This window comes from Typopeltis vanoorti, chromosome 19, assembly GCF_054136105.1.
Source record: "Typopeltis vanoorti isolate ZY-2024b chromosome 19, IOZ_Tvanoo_1.0, whole genome shotgun sequence".
NCBI lineage: Eukaryota > Metazoa > Arthropoda > Arachnida > Uropygi > Thelyphonidae > Typopeltis > Typopeltis vanoorti.
The window spans coordinates 53,202,287-53,216,333 of record NC_143567.1 but is presented as its reverse complement, the minus strand read 5'-3'; the positions used below and the strand labels follow the sequence as shown (position 1 = coordinate 53,216,333).

Here is a 14,047-nt window from a genome sequence, read left to right as displayed (position 1 = left end):
CGGGCCATCAAATAGCAAACACAACATCAATGTAGCGAAGCCATATGGTAGGTTTCTGTGGGGAAGTTTAAGGCTTTCTCTTCAAAAGTCTCCATAAAGAAGTTGGCCAAGGGTGGAGAAAGTGGTGAACCCATGGCTGTCCCCTGTATTTGTTTGTAGAATTTTTCCTGCCAAACGAAATAGCCTGAGTTCATTGTGAACTAAAATAGGGCTAAGATATCGGGAGGAAATTTAGCTTGGATTAGCTCTAAGGTTTCTTTGAGGGGGACATTCATGAATAAGGAGGAGACGTCAAAACTGACCATTATGTCATTATGTTGGAGTGTAAGGTTTTCTATACTGGCTTTGAAGTGGGCTGAGATTTTTATGTGTGAAGGTGTGTTGCCAGTATAGTGTAAGAGAGCTTTGGCTAAATGCTTGGCTAGTTTGTAAGTGGGGGAATCAATGCCATCCACTATGGGACGTAATGGCACATTTTCTTTATGTATTTTTGGGAGCCCATATATGCAGGGGAGTCTAGAGTTATATGGTTTCAGTCTGTTGGTAATCTCCACAGGCCAAGAAGTGACCTTCTTAAGAAAATCTTCTTAGAAAACCTTACACTCCAACATAATAACATAATGGTCAGTTTTGACGTCTCCTCCTTATTCACGAATGTCCCCCCCTCAAAGAAACCTTAGAGCTAATCCAAGCTAAATTTCCTCCCAATATCTCAGCCCTATTTCAGTTTACAATGAACTCAGGCTATTTTGTTTGGCAGGAAAAATTTTATAAACAGATAGAGGGGACAGCCATGGGTTCGCCACTTTCCCCACCCTTGGCCAACTTCTTTATGGAGACTTTTAAAGAGAAAGCCTTAAACTCAGCCCCACAAAAACCTACCATATGGCTTTGCTACATTGATGATGTGTTCGCTATTTGACCACATGGCCCGGATTCACTCCTCTCCTTCCTAACACATCTAAACAACCAACACCCTAGAATCAAGTTCACCCTGGAAAAAGAGGAAAACAATAATCTCCCTTTCCTAGACACACTAGTCACCTGCCAACCTGATGAAACCTTGGTTTTCTCAGTTTATAGAAAACCCCACCCATACAGGCAGATACATTCACCAGCAATTCCATCACCTGCCCCCTCACAACAATATGGAGTTATTAAGACACTATTCAACAGGGCAAAAATAATCTGTTCAAATGATCAAGCCCTAACCACTAAACTAAATCATATCCGTGACACTTTCTCAGCCAATGGCTCCCCCCCCCCAAAAAAAGAATCCAAAAAATACTTAGACCAGTTATCTACAACCCACCTCTCCCCCCCTTCACAAAAAAGCTTACTCTAAATCCATCACCATTGCTTACATCCGAGGCACCTCAGAAAAAATCAACAAAATTTTAAAAAAACATGACTTGACCACTTGTTACAGACCACACAAAAAATTGGCATCCCTTATCCGCTCCACCAAAGACCAACCACTTCCCCTAGACCTACCTGGTGTATACAGGTCCTTTGCAGCTGTAAATTGTCCTACTTTGGCCAAACAGGCAGGACAGCAAATATCAGAATCTCAGAACACAAGGATTACATCCGATTTCACCAGTACAGCCACTCTGGGCTTGCAGACCACGCTCTGGATACTCGCCACAGAATAAGATGGAAGAAAGCCACAATAATACACTGCAGCAAGTTCAAATATGAAAGACCATTCATGGAATCAGCCTCAGCCCTTAGGAACATGCCAAACCTCAACAAATTTGGATGCATGAGACTGCTCCAAATTTGGGAAACATTTATCAGAAGAACTTCAGCCCAAAGGCCAAGAACTACCAATATAGTCCGCCAGGGGGCACCATCAGGACTTTAGGAAAACGTTAGCTTCCTAGCTTCGGTTCTCATTTGCTGTTATGTAGTACTTGTGTGCATATGTCTTTATATTAAGTTCCCAAGAAGATGGCAACGTGACGTTTGCCGAAATATCGAAAAGTATATATTAAAGTTTATTTAATTTATATTTCTAGTGTACGCTGTCGATTCCTTAAATATTAGTTATCATGTTTAACCAGCGTATAAGCCTCGCTACAAGAAAGAGATATATTATTATTATTATGTGACACCTCCAGGGAGTCCAAAGACTCATCGAGGGAGAGTGTGCCAACAGCATAGAACAATTGACCCCTTCCAACTACTAATTACGCTCAAAGTTGCTTAACTTTTTGCTTGCTATTAGTAGCAGAGGCTCTACCAATCGACCAACCTTTGCTATATATATATATATATATATATATATACACATACTATATTGAAATAAGTGTTGGGATACTCCCTGTTTTAGAATGAAACATACTGATGAACACTATCTTGGTACTTATTAAACATAATGTATATCAAAAACTCAGTTATCCAAGAGATTCTGGCACTTCTCAGGATGTACAATTGTTCGATTGTGTAAGTATTTGCCAGACCTATGAATTTTAATATGAAAAACATATATATATATATATATATATATATATATATATTTATTAATAATGATTGTTATCTCATTATATCTGTAGAGGTATGATAAATATAATACAAAAAAAGAAAATTAGAAACATATAATAAAATTATGAAACATTTCCATAGTGCATTTGAAGGAATAACATATTCCTTGGTGATGTTCCTTGAATCTCATCTAGGATGCAAGGAATATTTATAAAAAAAAAAATTTATGCTTTTTGAGTAAATGAGTGTTAATCAGTCTCATTAACTTGGAGGTTGCAGGTTTTTTTTTTCAAAAACTCAGTACTTCTCCCCTAATCTAATAGTCCTTTTTTTATGTGAATTCCATCCATAAAAGGCTGTAAGCCTAGTATACTGTGGGTGACTTAAAGATTAGATAATCATTACCAAGATATATACACATACTATATTGAAATAAGTGTTGGGATACTTCTTGTAGATAATCACTACACGAAGCCAAGTTACATTCAGTGGCTTACTGTAGTAGGCCATTGCATCTAATACATAAAGAAAGATGAAATAGGAATATTCATCCCAAATTCAGAACTTCCACATAATTTACTTAACAAGGGAAAAGGGAGGGGAGCAATTTTAAAAGCTGTATACTATTAAATATATTTATAAGACCATAAAATATACATTCAGACATTAGTATATACACATCACAATGAAGTTCATAAACTCACTATGTCATTAATAATTGAGTTGTTTTCAACTGAATATCAAAAGAATATTATAGCACTGGTGTCTATAAGTTTAATAGCAAACATAACTATAAACTCTTAATGTAATAATCATACACTAATTTTAAGTTAACTTTCCAGTTAAATTATATTAAAAGAGCACTTTAAAGACTGATAGATATGCATTATAATCAGAGGATCTGATTGTAACTGAGATGTTGTCCTTGACTTAGTTAACATTCCACTGACAATGTAATTGACATGAAGGTTAAGCAGTAGAGGTTCCAGTACTGAATCCTGCAGAACCCAACTTGTGACCTTCCTCTTCATTGATACTGCTCCCTTGTACACAAATCTCCAATATCTTTCATACAGCCAATTACCAATCCATTTCACTAAACCCATATGATATGGAGCTGGAAGAATTATTAATGATATTGCCGATGTTATGGATATTGCCCTTCAAGAGGATGTGAATAAGTGGACAGGTAACTGAATGAATAAGGATGTCAGTTTAATGGAACTAAATGTAAGTTATTGCAATTTGTGATTCATCGATTTCAGGCTACATACTCTATTATACATTTCACTAACCCATATGATATAGAACTGGAAAGATTATTAGTGATATTGCCAATGTTATGGCCCTTCAGGAGGATGTGAATAAGTGGACAAAATGAACAAATGAGGATGTCAGTTTAATGGAACTTAATGTAAGGTATTGTAATTTGTGATTCATTGATTGCAAGTTGCATACTCTGTTTAACTATATGAGAGGAAGAGGAAGGAGGCAAAAGAACCTGAGGTGATAGTTGACAGAAATTTGAAGTTTAGGGACAATGCAATGATGGTATAGGTAATACAGAAGATTGCTGCATATCACCTCTTCATCTTCTATTCACCAAACTTGTAGTTTGCATGCCCTTGGGCTGTCCTCAAAACTAACATTTTATAATCCTGATATCATTTTATCTACTTCTGTACCCTGTTAGTTATGAGGACTGTAACTGGTCACTTCAAATCCCAGTGACCAGATCTGAGCACAGTAATCCATATGTGTTCTGATCATGGCTTTATACAATGGAATCACTATATAAAGCCCTGATCAGAACACATATGGATTACTGTGCTCAGATCTGGTCACTGGTGACCTTCCATTATTAGTTTATTGATTCTACGAAAGTATTAAAAATAAAAAAAGAGATATGACAATAAACACTTCTTACCTTCTGCATTTAATGGACAAATGCAAGTCGGACACTCCCCAAATGGTGCATCTGTTTGCAGCTGACACCCAGGACTGCATTGCATAGTACAGTTTAGGTTGCATGTACAAGTAGGACATCCATCTTCTCCTGTTCCTAAATCACAATTTGGAGGACAAGTCCTAGCTGGACAAGGTATGCGTGGTGCATATTCTGTAGTGGTTGTAGTAGTAGTAGTAGGATTTCTATTTAAGGCTAAAAATAAAATAATCCTAGTTATTTCTCTAAATAAATAATGCATTAGTAAGATCTAGTTGATGGAAAAGGATATAGTTATAGTGACAGAATGTAAGGGATACTGTACAAAGAGAAGTACTGCAGGAAAGCAGGAATAGAGTTATGGGAAGCAGTGCATTTGAGACTGTCTGGTGTGAGGCAGGGGTTCAGTAGGATAAAACATATAGTAAGTTGCTTCTATAGGCCATGACGTGCAAAGGAAAATGTAGATGCCATGTCAACAAATTAGTTCAAATAAACAGAGAGCATGTAATTATTATGAGAGACTACAAGCTGGTAATTATGAAAAACTTAGCAGCAGTGTGACATATGACATAAGAAACTCCAATGGAAGGATATTAGCAGCATAGTATAAGAAATGTTGAAGAGATAGTTGTGGGAAGCAATATCAAACTGACCAAGATTAGGAGGATAAATCAGGTGGAAGTAAAAAAAAGATGAGTAGCATCATTAAGTAGGAGCTAAAAAATAAAGAGAGAGAGAGAGAGAAAATGTGAAGGAATTATAAAGAGAACTGTCATTAGCCAGCTCATGAGCAGTACCAAATAAAGTCAAGAAGGATGAACAACATGGTAAGGATGGCAAAAAAAATAGATTATGAGAGGAAATCAGTCAATCTGGTCATAGAACATTCTGCAGTTATTTTGCATTTTGGTGAGTAAAAAGAAGCAGAATTGAAGAAATATAATTAAATGAGGGTGTATCATCCAGTTGGAGATAATGACAGCTGACTGATGCAACAGGGATCAGTGAGAGAATAGAGCTGAATGAACTAGAAGTAATTAGGATATAAAATTTCAACATGGATACAGCCATGGAATTAGATGCAATATTAGCTCATGCATTATAAGAAAGTGAAAATGAATTGAGCAGTGCCCCTCCCCACCATTTCTTCTGCTTCCTTCTGTCACCTTCCTACCATTTATTAATTATACTTCTTTTATCCAGTACTGACTACCGTGTGCAGATCTGGACACCAGAGTTTCTTGGCGATGATGAGGAGGAGGTGGAGAGGATTCAGAGGTGAATGACCAAGATGGTAGCAGGTCCATAGAATGAACCTTACAAGAAAAGGTTGAAAATTTGTTAGTTACAGAAGCTGGTTAATAGGTAGAAAAGGGGTGATATGACTGAGATATACAAATTACTAAGGGGTTTTTACAAGATTAATTCAGAGAAAATTTTTCAGATCAGGTCTGGTGGTGGGAGAACTAGGGGCCATCCATGGAAACTGAGTAAGAGTGCAGTTAGCAAGGGTGTTAGAACTAGGTGTTTTGCTTGGAGAGTAGTGAATGAGCAGAATAGGTTGCCAGAGTCTGTTGTGGGTGCTATGACTGTCAATAAGTTCAAAGTAAAGTATGATGGATACTGAGCAAATGTTGGATAGTGCTTGGCATGATATTTAGGGCCTTCCTCAATGAGTCTAAGGACTCCTTGTAGTAGCCCATAATAATAATACATGGAATGAATGCTTTTAAAAAAAAAGTAAAGCAAAGTAAAAATGGCCACCATAATTAAGGATGTCGGGAAAACTCTAAAAAAAAAAAAATCTTCCATCTAAAGGAGAGATTGACAAAAAACTTGCTTTCATCAAGATCAAAAATTATGCTTCTTCAGTCTCTGAATGATTTTACTTGGAATAACTTCTCTTCTACAATTTCCAGAAATATCTTTGTGTTCTTACAAATTATAGAGGAAACATACCTCCATAAGAGCTTTTCTCATAGGAACATCTCAAGGACAGAATGATCTTAATGAAAGGGAGCATTTATGGTTGTCAACCATGATGGAATGCTATCAGAGCTGCAAGCAGTTTTAATTTAATGTGATTATACATAGGTTATGAATAACAACAAAATTATCATGCATGTAATAAAAATCTTTTAATTATCATGCAACTAGATAACAATCATTCCTAGTGTACAACAAGGTACAGATATTGAAAGCTTTTTCACTTTGCTATACTATAAATTAAAGATGCCAAGAAATTATATTCTTGGTTTAAGCCTTTATCCAAGTGTAAACAAAGTTTGCAAGTGAAGTATCTTCGTGATCGGGCTACTTGTATATAGAAGCTAATAACATAAATTCCCTTAGTAGTATTCCATAATGCAAGATGTGTGGTTTGGATATTACTAAAGCAGTTGATGAAGTCATTAGCCTCTATATGCAAGTAACCCAGTCCTGAAGATATACTTCACATGTAAACTTTGTTTGCTTACTTGAATAAAGGATTAAACCAAGAATATAATTTTTTGTCATATTTAATTCATAAGGTACATATAATTATTCTGTTAAATATCTATTACTGAATGAAAAAAATGAGCAATTCACTAAAGTTCTCACCAGAGACCAGACATAATGCAACACACAGTATTTGTGTATCTGGAATTCAATTTGTAATCCAGATTCCTGCAAGATCTGGATTATAGACTGAATGTATGCAGTATATACAAACACTACCTATAAAGACTATATTTTCGACTCATTTCATCTATGTAAAATACCTCATTCTGGTCAAAAAAAAACAAAAGAAAAAAGAAATTAAAAAATAAATATAATTACTAAAAGATTGTGAAGGGAATGTGGATATAACAGAAAGATTAAATCCCATTCAAATTTAAAATTCTACTAACTTTGTGCTGATGTAGGACAGCTGCAGAAAGGACATCTTCCTCTTTCTGCATCCATTTCAACAGTGCAACCAAAATCACATTTGGGAGTAGGGCATGCTTTATCACACACACAAGTTGGACAGCCATTAGCTCCTAATACTTCTCTGCACCTGTCTTCATCACAGTTGGCTGGTGGACAGCCTAGCCTACTCACTAATAAAAAATCATCTGCTAAAGATATTAGCAACACTTATAATGGAAAGTGAAAAATAATAAAGCATTTTTATAAATAACAGCAATAAATTTTCATGAAAGCAAATTATGTAGTATAACTTAATAAGTAAAGGATGAAGATTTTAATAAACATTAAACTAAATTATATTGTTTATTTTAGGAGTATTTCATATTTACCACTGTTTAACACTCATTCATCATTCCTAGTTTTTTAAAACAGATTTAATATTTTTAATTTTGTAAAATCAAATTAGAAAAATGCAAGTAATTGTAAATTAGAATTTCTATCCATGATGCTCTTGTTTCATATCAAAGACTAGTATGCAGATAAATTTTTAAAAAATGCTTAAGCAAAACTGATTTATTCTATCCATTTTTTGTCTTTTTTAACTTTGTCATTATTACTGAAGTATTATCTTGTAATCTCTGTGTAGTTCACCAATTTGACTGTAGAGCTCATGTGTATATCTGTTAAGACCCCAATTACTCTTAAAATGCATTCTATTGCTGTCCACAAAACCAGAAAATTTTTCACATCTGTAAAATTTCCATAAATACTCCTGTTTCGTGATCATATGTGACTACTTAACAACAACAACAACAACAAAAAAATTCATCATGATAATTTTTTTGTTTTTTGGGGTCATTTTAAATTCAGAAGTCCCACGCAAAAAAAAAAAAAAAATAGTGTTGTATGCCCCATAAAAATATGGAGCTGTTATGTGCTGTACCATGAACCATTTTGAAAGCCTCACTTAAACCTCTTTTTCCACAAACCACACTCCGATTATTCCCATGCAACCACTGATCACAACATGATACACCATAGACCAAACAATTTATGCCTCTAGCTCACATTTGCTTCCTCTCACATTCAGATTACTGTAGACAGATTATATAGAATAAATACTTCTGATTGGTGCAGTAGAAGTAGTTAAAATTTCCCCTTCTTCACTAGTGCAGGTATAACTGCTTTGATATTATTATTATTATTATTATTATTATTATTATTATTTCAGGCAACTCCAAGAAGTCAACAGACTCATCGAGGGAGGTCCTAACATCATGTCAAGAACAACTATTCGACATTCACACAGTATCTATCATACCTCACCTTGAACTCATTCACAGTCATAGCACCCACAACATACTCTGGCAGCTTATTCCTCCAAGTAAAAAACCTAGCTTTAACACCCTTGTTAACCACAGTCTTGCCCAGCTTCCATGTATGGCCCCTAGTCCTCCCACCACCAGTCCTATTCTCAAAAATATCTTCTGAATTAATCTTATAGAAACCCTTCAGTAATCTGAATGTCTCAATCATATCACCCCTTTTCTGCCTATCGACCAATTTTTGCAACCCACAAATCTTCAACCTGTTCTCATAAGGTTCATTCCATAGATTTGCTATCATCTTGGTCACTCGTCTCTGGATCCTCTCCACCTCCTCCCCATCCAGAAGAAACCCTGGTGCCCATATCTGGGCACAGTAGTCTAGATGAGGTCTTATCAAGGCTCGATACAGAGGAACAATAACTTGTTTGTATCTGCCTGTTAAGATATTTTTCAGCACCCAAGTGATTTGATGAGCTGATTTACCCACTTTTGCGATATGCCTCCTAAACTTTAACTCCCTATCCACCAACCCTCCCAAATCCCTGGCCTCATCAATCTCCTGGAGTATGGTTCCACCAATGTGATATACTGCTGCTAATCTTTTCACTCCAAAACGCATAACCTCACACTTTGCCACATTAAATCGACATCCATTTTCCTTAGCCCAGTCCTCCAAACTATCCAAATCATCTTGCAAAATTTTGACATCCTGTGCACTCACTATTGCTCTACCCAACTTTGCATCATCGGCAAACAAGTGGATGCTTCCTCTCAGATCCTTCCCTATATCGCTAATGAACAAATTGAAAAGTAGTGGTCCAAGAACAGAGCCCTGCGGCACACTACTAGTCACAAGCCGTCTTTTGGACTCTACTTCTGAATAAACCACTCTCTGATATCTCTCCATCAACCACCCTCCTATCCATCTCACCAATCCTATATCCATCCCCATCTGCTCCAGTTTACTGATTAGAATTCCATGTGGTATCCTGTCAAAGGCCTTTGCAAGGTCCAGTAGAATCAATGTAAACCCATTACCCTTATCCAGTTCAGCCGTCACTGTGTTATAGAACGTGAGCAAGTTACTGAGGCATGATCTACCCTTCACAAAACCATGTTGTCCCCCCCATACAGCATCCCATTTTCATCTATCCAATCCTGTATTTTTCTCTTGACTGATTTCTCCAAGACCTTGACACCGATTCCTGATAAGCTAATCGGTCGGTAATTTACAACAGCAGTCTTGGAACCTCCTTTATGCAGTGGAACTATTTTCCCCTCTTTCCACCCCTCGGGACTAACCCAGACCCGAATCAAATTAAACAAAATGGTCAAGGGCACTGACAATTCTTTAGCCGCTTGACATACGACACGAGCTGGTATACCATCCAATCCCACTGATGTATTGACATTGAGGTTTTGTAATAGACTACTCACCTCCACTTCATTCACCACAATTCCCGTATAATCTATTGGTTCATTCATTCCTGCAATGTCAACACCTGGATTATAATGAATATGTTTCAGCTGTTGTTGCTGTTGGGCCAAAATATCAGTTACTTTGGCTGTAATTCCAAACAAATTATGGTCAAAGCAATTAATGCTATGATGTCAGTGTATTCTTCTGGCTGGTTTTCCTGATTTCCAGGATAAAAATGAGACCAATGAATATGTTTTAACAATATACTGAGACTTCTTATTTAAAAGAACAGTTTCTTACACAGTCTAAAGCTAGTTTAATGAAGAATTACTTTATTGGTCCATTTGCAATCCCAACAATATAATCAATTATGTAATATTATCTATTCCTTTACAACATTATTATATACACTACATTGCAAATATTATACTGTCATCTGAGCATTTTCAAGTATATCAGTATATCATTAGTTCACATTTCGCAGTGATTTCAGATATTGCTATTCCTCCCTTCCTCCAAATTCCATTCCTGTAGTAAAATTGAATGTGCTGATTTTTCCCTTAGACTAGTCAACTAAAGTTCTAAGTTTAGTTGTGAGTTGCAACAGAAACTGCACAAAGCAGAAATTATCTTTTAAAAAAATATTATAGAAAAGAAAAAATGAAGGCCTGCACTTTTCTTAAACAGAATACTAAATCTTTCAGAGGCTATTTTTATTCCATATTCAACAGGAACATTCTGAAAAAAACACAACAAAGTTTTGAAGGAATATAACTTGACTCTCAACTTGAGCATTCAGGGATTCAAAAAATTTCAATGGTTGCAGGTCACATGACACCTATCATCTGTAAGAAACAGAAAAATATATCATACCTATAATGCAATTAATGTAGAGGATTATCATCATGCAGCAATTTAAGACAAACAAAACTTATGATCTTGTGCTCTCCAAAATAAGGACTGTGACCATCCACTGACCAGAAAACCAAAATTCTAATTTGGTAATCAAAGGCAGATACATCAGCAGATCCAGAGGGCTGTTGTCTCTAAACAATTATAAGTGATATTTTATGAAGGAAAGGAAGCCCCCCCCCAAAAAAAATAATGACAGAGCATGAGGACCTTCCCACAAACGTGGAGTAAATTATTTGCATCGACGTAATAGGCTTTTATATATACATCATTATTATTGTTATTACAGGCGACTCCAGGGAGTCCTTAGACTCATCGATGGAGGCCTTAAACATCATGTCCACACAACTATATGACAATCTCAGAGTATCAATCATAACCTCGCCTTGAACTCACTCAACGTCATAGCACCTACAACAGACTCTGGCAGCTTATTCCACTCATTTACCACTCTAAAAGTAAAGAACCCAGCTCTAACACCCCTGCTAACCGCACTCTTGCCCAGCTTCCATAGGTGTCTCCTAGTTCTGCCACCACCAGTCCTGATCTCAAAAATATCTTCTGAATTAACCCTATAGAAACCCTTTAGCAATTTGAATGTCTCAATCATATCTCCCCCTCTTCCTCCTATCAACCAATTTCTGCAACCCACAAATCTTCAACCTGTTCTCATATGGTTAATTCCATAGACCCACTATCATCTTAGTCACTCGCCTCTGGATCCTCTCCACCTCTTCCCCATCAAGATGGAACCTAGGTGACCAAATCTGGGCACAGATGAGGTCGAAATGAGGTCTTATCAAGGCTCGGTACAGAGGTACAATAACTTGCTCGTCAAGGTATTTTTCAACAACCAAGTGAGTTGATGAGCTGATTTAGCTACTTTTGCAATGTGCCCCCTAAACTTCATCTCCCTATCCACCAACACTCCCAAGTCCCTGGCCTCATCAATCTCCTGGAGTACAGTTCCATCAATGTGGTATACTGCTGCTAATCTTTTCACCCCAAAATGCATAACTACATTTTGGCACATTAAATTGACATCCATTCTCCTTAGCCCAGAACTCCAATCTATCCAAGTCATCCTGCAAGGTACCCCAAGGGATGTTCAGGTTACTATGACAGTACTACGTGATTAAGTTTACATTATTATTAATCTCCTATCAACAATTTCACTCCAAATCATTCTATTACTTATGAACACTCCAATATTGTCATATCTAACATTTTGCACTTCAAAGCCACTTCTGAATAAATCAATCCACCTAGATGTTGGTCTTCCTCTGGGTCTCTTTCCTGCCATCGTGGCATCAAACACCTGTTTTGCTAATCATTTTTCACCATTCTATTTAAGTGGCCATTTAGACTAGCTCTGCTGACATGTTATTGAATGCTAATAATGTCAAGTTCCTTTCTAATCTCTTCATTTTTAATATGATTCTGCCATTGATGCCATCAGTTCACTCCTCCAAGTTTTCGCAAACCCTAATATCTGTGGTCTCTAATCTTTGATCAAGTGCTTTATTTCTAACCCAACTCTCAGATCCATAACTTAAAACTGGCTTGTATACTGCTAGTTTGGTGTTTTGGCTAATTTCTCTCTAAATTTATTCAGCTGGCTACCCACTATACCAACTTTGCTTATCCTGTTGTCTATTTCCAGATGTAACCTGCTATCTTAACTGAAAACTGTGCATAAGTAGCTGAAATATTTTGCTTGCTCCATAGGATCTCCATTCATAATGCAGCTAAAGTTTTCTATGCTCCTGCCTAATTTCATACTTTTTGGTCTTTTTATTGCTGATTTTCATGCCAAAACTTGTTACAGCTGTTATTCAATTTAGTAAGAGAATCCTGGAGCCTTGCACTGGATGTGTTTAGAGATATATCATCATCATCTGCAGATGATGTTGTATTCCTAAGTTTGACATCTTGAATTCTAATATCAGGCCTAATGCCACTTTCTTCCATAATGTGATCCATATAGATGATGAATAAGAGTGGAGATAATGTGCATCCTTGTTTTACCCCTGATTTTACATCAAGCCATTTTTCTGTATTTCCTTCAATTCTAACTGCTGACTGGCAACTTAAATCTAGATTATATGTATTGCTCTATATAATGTTCCATTCACCCCATACAACTGAAGTGAAAAGCTTTTCTCTGGCCACCTTATCATATGCTTTTTCCGGATCTACAAAACTCAAATACAGATCGCAATCATATTCCCCCACACTTTCTCAACTATTTCTCTTAAAGTGAAAATCTGATCTTGACGACCTCTATTTGGCCTGAAGCCAGCTCGTTGTTCTCCAAGTTTCTCTTCCACAATCTTTCTCAACCTCTTTTCAAGTATGCTTGTATTAATCTTACCTTGAACACTTAGTATAGAAATTCCTCTATAATTTTCACATTCAGCTTTATTCCTTTTTTATAGATGGGTATGAGTACTATGAAAGCACTACTCCAATTATCAAGAATTCTACCTTCTGATCATGCGCTCTGAATTATGAAGTGTAGCCACTGCAAAACTTTTATACCTCCATACTTAAGCATTTCTGGTCGAATATCATCTACTCCAGCTTCCTTTCTACATTTCAAGTTTTTGACAGTTTTTCTACCTCAAGTATTGATATTGTAATCCTCTTTGCATTCCTCTTGAAAATTTTCTAGTATAGTCTCACTGCATGGTTCATTTACCAGTCTTTCAAAGTAATTATTCCAGACATCTATGATATCCTTATCTTCAGTTTTCATGTCATCTTTATTATCATTGATTCCTTTTACAATACTCTTTCCTCCATTTCTAAGCTTCTTCAATACTCTTCAGAACATTTTGTTACCTTCCTAGTATTTATTTTCCATACTCTTACAAAAAAGTCTTCTCATGACTTTTGTTTAGCTAATTTTACACATAGCCTAGCTCTCTTACATTTTTCTTTGTATTCTTTTAGGGCATCTGCTGACTTATTTGCTAGGAACTTTTGGTATGCTTTCTTCTTTTCCAGAACTGCTTCTTTAACTTCTTGTATCCACTATGGTGTTCTTATTTTTCTATC

General features: G+C 36.3%; 1 protein-coding gene across 6 annotated transcripts in view; it reads right to left on the bottom strand.

Moving 5' to 3' along the window:
* Positions 1-14,047, bottom strand: part of LOC150096090 (kielin/chordin-like protein) — a 649,251-nt gene that overhangs the window by 21,169 nt on the left and 614,035 nt on the right. For 5 of the 6 annotated variants that reach the window (XM_090408779.1, XM_090408782.1, XM_090408783.1 and 2 more), the window contains 2 exons: positions 7,327-7,533; positions 4,415-4,648 (listed from right to left, as the gene is read on the bottom strand). In XM_090408779.1, coding sequence (XP_090264905.1) covers positions 4,415-4,648; positions 7,327-7,533 — 441 coding nt within the window. The remainder of the gene's footprint in view (positions 1-4,414; positions 4,649-7,326; positions 7,534-14,047) is intronic. The other variant, XM_090408780.1, reaches the window with a different exon arrangement.